The sequence below is a fragment of the Lactuca serriola genome, chromosome 6 (genome assembly GCF_051521515.1).
Source record: "Lactuca serriola cultivar US96UC23 chromosome 6, Lser_US96UC23_V15, whole genome shotgun sequence".
Classification (NCBI taxonomy): Eukaryota; Viridiplantae; Streptophyta; class Magnoliopsida; order Asterales; family Asteraceae; genus Lactuca; species Lactuca serriola.
In genome coordinates this window covers 60,500,633-60,507,134 of record NC_136413.1, presented here as the reverse complement: position 1 = coordinate 60,507,134, position 6,502 = coordinate 60,500,633, and the positions used below count along the sequence as shown (strand labels likewise).

At 29.9% G+C, this 6,502-nt stretch overlaps 1 protein-coding gene across 1 annotated transcript; it reads left to right on the top strand.

The window, feature by feature from the left end:
* The first annotated feature begins 527 nt into the window (after nucleotides 1–527).
* On the top strand, nucleotides 528–3,210 carry CSD2 (copper/zinc superoxide dismutase 2). Its single transcript, XM_079006548.1, has 8 exons — nucleotides 528–882; nucleotides 1,289–1,350; nucleotides 1,449–1,488; nucleotides 1,581–1,676; nucleotides 1,763–1,794; nucleotides 1,867–1,942; nucleotides 2,034–2,087; nucleotides 2,983–3,210. Exons 1-8 carry the CDS (start codon nucleotides 600–602, stop codon nucleotides 3,006–3,008), a joined length of 669 nt encoding a protein of 222 aa, XP_078862674.1. The 5' UTR covers nucleotides 528–599; the 3' UTR covers nucleotides 3,009–3,210.
* The last annotated feature ends 3,292 nt before the right edge of the window (nucleotides 3,211–6,502 follow it).

The window sequence follows — 6,502 nt, the reverse complement described above, 5'->3', positions numbered from 1 at the left end:
AAATATATTTCTTTATAAAAATTGATAAAATAAAGTCAATTTCTATAAAAAAAATGAATGATTATGTATATATAATTGTATCGATAAAAGATTATTTATACTATCTAATTCAAAATACGAAATACGATGTCATAAAATTTCAATTTATAATATAATTACATATAATATATTTAATATTATATTATATTGAAAAACATTTATTAATATTATTGTCTCAGTTTAGTTTATAATGTTTCAGTTTTAGATGAAAAATTGAAAACCATAACGGAATAATACAGTTAATCAAAATTAAAAAAATACATCATTTCTTTTAATAATAGTTTGGTTAAAATGATTTAGTTATATATATACCAAATTTAACAAATATAAATTAAAACTTTGTGGGATGAATAATAAACGAATCTAGATTCTTCTTCAAATAATTTTGATCGAATTGGCCGTTTTCTCATTTGAAGGTCAGTGTCAACGGTTCTACCCGAATTCAACCCGACAAGATCCGAAACACAGCCAACAAGAACAACAAACACATCAGATATGCCTCCCATTTCTTCTCACAAACATTATCGTTTTATCTCAGATTCATCACTACCCACCACTGAATGCAAGCTGCACTTGCAGCTATGGCTGCTCACTCTATCCTCTTCTCTTCTCCCGCCGCCTCTAACTCCCTCCTTTTCCCCATCTCAAACCCTAACACTATCTCACTTCAATCTTCTTTCCATGGTGTCTCCCTTAAACCCTCAATCGCCCGTCAATCCATGATACTCTCCGCCACCGCTCCTAAACCCCTTACTGTCGTTGCCGCCGTCAAGAAAGCCGTCGCCGTCCTCAAGGGCACCTCCAGTGTCGAAGGCGTTGTTACTCTCACTCAAGAAGACAGCGGTATCTATCTCTCCCACCTATCCACCATTAAGCAATCCCTTTGATTTAGTTACTTAATTTATCTCATCTGCACTTCAAATTTCAGTCACCGAATACTTTTCAAATGCGATTTGTATCAGTTTTGTTGCATTTGAAACTGGCATTAGTCTATTTGCAGAAAACTGTCCCCAAATTTCGACCTAGTTACCACTTCTTTCTCAAATATTTCAAGAACACTTCGATCTTAACTTCAAAATTAGCTGGATTGAATGTTGTTCTTAAATTAGTAACACCCACATCAAATTTGACAAACTAAAAGTATAGCTTTGACTTCATTTACGAACCTAGTTATCCATTTAGCAGTTTCTCAAGCCTTAGTTTATGCTTATATCGATGTTTTAAGTCTGATTTCTTGTAATTAACACAGGTCCAACAACTGTCAATGTCAAAATTACTGGATTGACTCCAGGACCCCATGGATTTCATCTAGTAAGTATTCATCCTATTTTATCATAATGTGTTTTATGTTCTTAAGTTCATTATACATGATTAATTTCTGATACTTTTGTGTTCTTGTTAACATATAGCATGAGTTTGGTGATACCACAAATGGGTGTATATCAACAGGTTTGAACTTTTAATTCAGATTGCGTTATAATCCACCTTTTTTAGGGTTCATGCAATAAAAGATTTATTTAAGTTTTATCTTTTAATATCAGGACCACATTTCAACCCTAATGGGCATACACATGGTGCTCCTGAAGATAAAATCCGTCATGCGGGTGACCTGGGAAACATAATTGCCAATGCCGATGGTATTTTACTACAATCATTTCCTTTTTTAATTTAAAAAAAAATATTTGATTGTTTTTTCCTTATATTTTTGTTAAATGTAATCCAGGTGTGGCTGAAGCTACAATTGTAGATGATCAGGTTTGGATTTTAATAAAATTTGATCTAATTTTTATATTTTCTTGTTAACATTTTATTGATGTTAATTTTCAGATACCATTGACTGGTCCTAATGCTGTAGTTGGAAGAGCATTAGTGGTTCATGAACTTGCAGATGATCTTGGAAAGGGTAAAGTTTATATTTTTTGTACTTTTTTTTAATAAAATATGAATGTTATATGTTTTTTTAATTAATGGGTTGTATTGGTTTTTTAATATAGGTGGTCATGAACTTAGCCTCTCTACTGGAAATGCAGGTGGAAGACTTGCTTGTGGTAAGATAACTAATTAATTATAGTATTATACATATATACACTGCTTTCATACTTAATTTCAAATTTATTTATTATTGGTTTTAAAATAGTTGATGAATTATGATGCAAAAAGGAAAAACGAAAAATGTAAAAGTGTGAGAAAAGATTGCTTTGTAGTTGGTGTGGCATGAAGAGTGACATCCAATGACCATTTTACCCTTTGGTGTGGAATGAAAACGAATGCTTGTTTCAAAACTGTTTTCAATTTATATTCTAAATGAAAAAAGGTTATAAATTTATGAAATAGTTAAATATAAAGTATCCGGTGTGAATCATGATATAAGATTATTAAATATATTTGATATAAAAATTTATAAATTTAATTAGTACTTGAACAAAATGTGTTTAGTATAAATAGTGATATAGATTCTTAAAAATAAATAAGTATAATGAGTAATTATAAATTATAATCAAGTCATTCTTTTTTTATTATATAAATAGAAACAAGGCTGCTTCTTTTTGACTTAATGAGCTTAATGGACTTAGCACTTAAACTTGACAATTGTAACATGTTTGTTTCTTTTTGACTTAATCCTGACAAATTGACTTAATGGGTTAAGCCAAAAGACATGGCTTAATTTATTAAGACACTAACGTTTTACCTATATTCCATTCTTTTTTCCTCCCAACCGATCTCATGCTAAATTTGATGAATATTGTGAAATTTGTTTTTTGGAATGTAAGGATAAAATGGTCATTTAGTCCCATTCAGACAATTTAGTAAAAAAGAAATGACACCTAAGTTCTTATTGGTTTAAGCTAATTGTAGTTAAGACCGTGTTTAATATATTTTACTTTATTATGTGAATTCTGAATTATCTTAACTAAACACAATTTTTTTTGTACCTTTGTGTAGGTGTGGTTGGATTGACACCAATATGAAGTTGTGCTGAACCCATTAAGCCGCATAGAGGTTAATGCTTTTTTGCATTTTAAGAACCAAAGTTGAACTATTCTCATATTGTATTTAGCCAATAATCAATGAGGCTTTTGTAAACACTTGGTGAAACATGTAAAACAATATCTTGCTCTTTGAATTACTTGTGAGTTTGATTATCGAATCATTCAACTAGTTTTACTTGTACTTCTATAATCACACTACTTAGTATTTGTTTCTTTTGTTTTCAAAATCCCCGACAATATTGTTATGATGAATAATCAAAGTAGAAAATGTGGTTAGCACCTAAAATTTTTGTGTATACCAGTTAAGTTTGTTATATCTTTAGACACACGTATCGAGACATTATCTGCTTTGGGCAAACCGGCATACGAACTTTCCATGAGGATTGCTCATCTTTATATTGTTGCTTTTGCCTTTGCATTTGCTTGTTTATGTTTAACTGTGGTGTTCTGATGAGATTTGTTGTACTCATAACTTTGAAACGCGTTTTAAAATGAGATATAGACAACACCTTACTAGTACTGTTTTGTTCTTGCTTTACCCGATGTAACATCTTCATCTTCAGACGCGCATGCCAACGTATTATCTGTTTTGGCAAAACAATCATGAGGACTTACTAGTAGGGACGGGTGTGGCCCACATACTGAACTGGGTTCTTAAATTGGATCGAATTGAATTAGCATTTCGTACAAACTGAAGACCAAACCAAATATGTATATATGGTCCTGGTTTGGGTCGGGTTTTCATGATCACAAGTAGGGTGTGCTTTAGTGACCGGATTGAAAACTGAAAATATTTTTTTAGAAACCAAAGAGGCAAAGACCGAACCGAACGTGTATATGGTATCGGTATGGTTTAGTTTCGATTGGTTTTCTGTTTAGTTCGGTTTTTTCAGTCCATATGTTCATCCCTACTTCTTAGAGGTCATCCATCGTGATAAATGACTTTGATTGTTTTCTTTTGTTTTTGTTTTTTATTTTGTTTTTTTTTTTTCGAGTATGCTCTAGTACCATTAACTGTCGAATTTTGATAAGATATGTTATCCTTGTAGCTTTAGAACTTGTTTTGGAATGAGAGAGATTTACGGTTTTGGACTCTAACCAAAAAGTTTTGTTTCCCATTTGACAAATATTTACAACCTAATAAGAATGTTTTGTTTCCCACTTCATACGTTGTGAGACTGGTTTTGTACTACGAATATTACTAGGATTCTAATTATGTCCTTGTTAGTTTTGAATGGACATATAATAGGACAATTTTCTCAAAAAGAATCAAAGAAAACCGAACAATTATGTATTTTGAGTGTGAGGTAGAAGAGTGGTTAGGCAAAGGATTGGGTGTGAATGAAGTTAGGGTTAGGGTTGGGTGTGATTAGTAGTGATGGACACTTTTGATCCTGTTTTTGGTCCATTCATTTGTTACACAATTACTCCCTACTCAAACTACTATTCATGGTTTCTTTTGCACCAATTTAATGTTGAGACTTTTATTTATTTATTTAAATTTAAGTTATGATTTGTTTCTTGGTTGTTTTAAAGTAGTAAAATTAATGTTATTATGCCTTTTGTTAGAGCATATATGAAGGTCGACGTGAACAATGATTTTTTTTTTGTCATATAAACTTTTCACTGAGTTTATTTAACAAAATTATCATCAAAATTATTTTTCAGTGAAAAAAGCCTTTTATTATAGCCATTTTCTGTAAAAATTAAATATTTATCCAGATTCCAGACTATTCATATTATTCTATAAATAGCCTTATTTAATTTTATCAGTTCTAAATACAAGTCATATATGATATAATAGGTATTAACTTTATTTTAAGCTTATGTACTTAGAAAAAAAAACAATTATATTATAATATGATCATCGTGTTTATTAATATTATATATTTTCGGTATTTTGATCATCGTGTCTATACACTTCAATGATAACAAGATTGCTAATTGGTAATTTCAAATAATTACAAAATAAAAATAAGTTTCCACTAAAGATATTCTTATAGTTGTCTTTTAAAAAAAACTGACCACAAAAGCTTTCGTTTCTAAACGACAAATACGTTCACAAACCCGAAAATTGGGTTATCTAATTTAGTATAGTGAAGAGGAAAACACACCCTTTTTGTCATATGAAGTTTCTAAAGGTGGCTTACACCATACCCTATTTTTAGCAATACTTTCTTTAAAGAAGATGATGCACTTTGAGTGGATTTGCATATTAAGTGTCCCTAAAGATTCATAATTATCGCATCAATATTCAACCATAAGTACTAACAATCATTCATGTTTGTTTGTAAAATCATTGAGAATTGGTATAATGTTACAAAGTTAGCGATTAATTCCATAAAATATCGGGATAAGTTTTTGGTTTCTTGAACTTTTTAAGCTAGTATTTGGTATTAGGCTAAAACAGTGCAAAACATGATGTTAAAAACTTAAAATTACCGGATTATTATAGATTGTTACTTTATAGGACACCTTATACCAGATTTAGTTTTTCATTAATCATTATGCCTAGTGTTATCTTTATTTTTTTATGTATTTATTTATTTGTTATTAAAGATAACGTGGGATTTCACCCGATTGGAGCTCCACTCCCGTTGACCCATTTTTCTATTCCCATAATTATTAGTTGCAGTTAGTGATCTACTCGAACACCATATCGAATTGTTGACTTTTTAAAATACACTCTGTATATTTTTATAAATTATATTTAGTAATTATTTAAATAATAGTTTGTATAATTTTATTAAAAAACCTTGAGTTAAAACATAATCTAAATATTGATTGCAACGATTTTATCAACTGATAGTGAGAGATGATGGAAGATAGAGAAATACATATTTACACGTTATGAATAATATAAGTATTCGTGGTTAAATAAATAAAAAACATATTAAACTCTATCTATATAAAACATAAAAGTTTCACTTAACTAACACCAATAATTGTTTGAAATGAAAATACAATGGGAAAATAGTAACACAAGTTATTGAAAATGTTTTTTTTCTTCAACAGAAAAATCTTATTATTTTAAGCTAACAATAAAGTCATAATTTTTTTTAAACATAAAAACTGAATAATTTATTCACTTTGACCATTTTTAACATTTTCAAGCAGGTTACCAAGCCACCTGGCCAAACTGGACGGATTGCTGCTATATCGGTGTCTTTCCTTTATCCGAAAAAACTAACTTTGAGAGAGAAAACTGGTGGAAAAACACTGACGCGAGATTTCGCGTCAACAATTCGTCCATCTTAACGCGTCATGTGGCTTGGTTGTCCGTTGAAAATGTTGAAAAGGGCTAAAATAAATAAATTATTTGTTTTTTTGTTTAAAGATAATAATTTAGAACTTTACCATAAATTGGACGCAAATAATAGAAATGTTTAAGAAAACACTTATTAAAAATGTTAGATGATTTGTGTAAGTTAATATAACATAAATTACAGAAAAGCTGATTGGTATATAGATAT

What these genes read in the sequence shown, in the direction of transcription:
- CSD2 (XM_079006548.1), top strand. Translation starts at nt 600, where the DNA reads ATGCAAGCTGCACTTGCAGCTATGGCTGCTCACTCTATCCTCTTCTCT. An exon ending in TCTCACTCAAGAAGACAGCG is followed by an intron (nt 883 to 1,288) that starts GTATCTATCTCT and finishes TAATTAACACAG; the next exon opens with GTCCAACAACTGTCAATGTC. An exon ending in AGGTGGAAGACTTGCTTGTG is followed by an intron (nt 2,088 to 2,982) that starts GTAAGATAACTA and finishes ACCTTTGTGTAG; the next exon opens with GTGTGGTTGGATTGACACCA.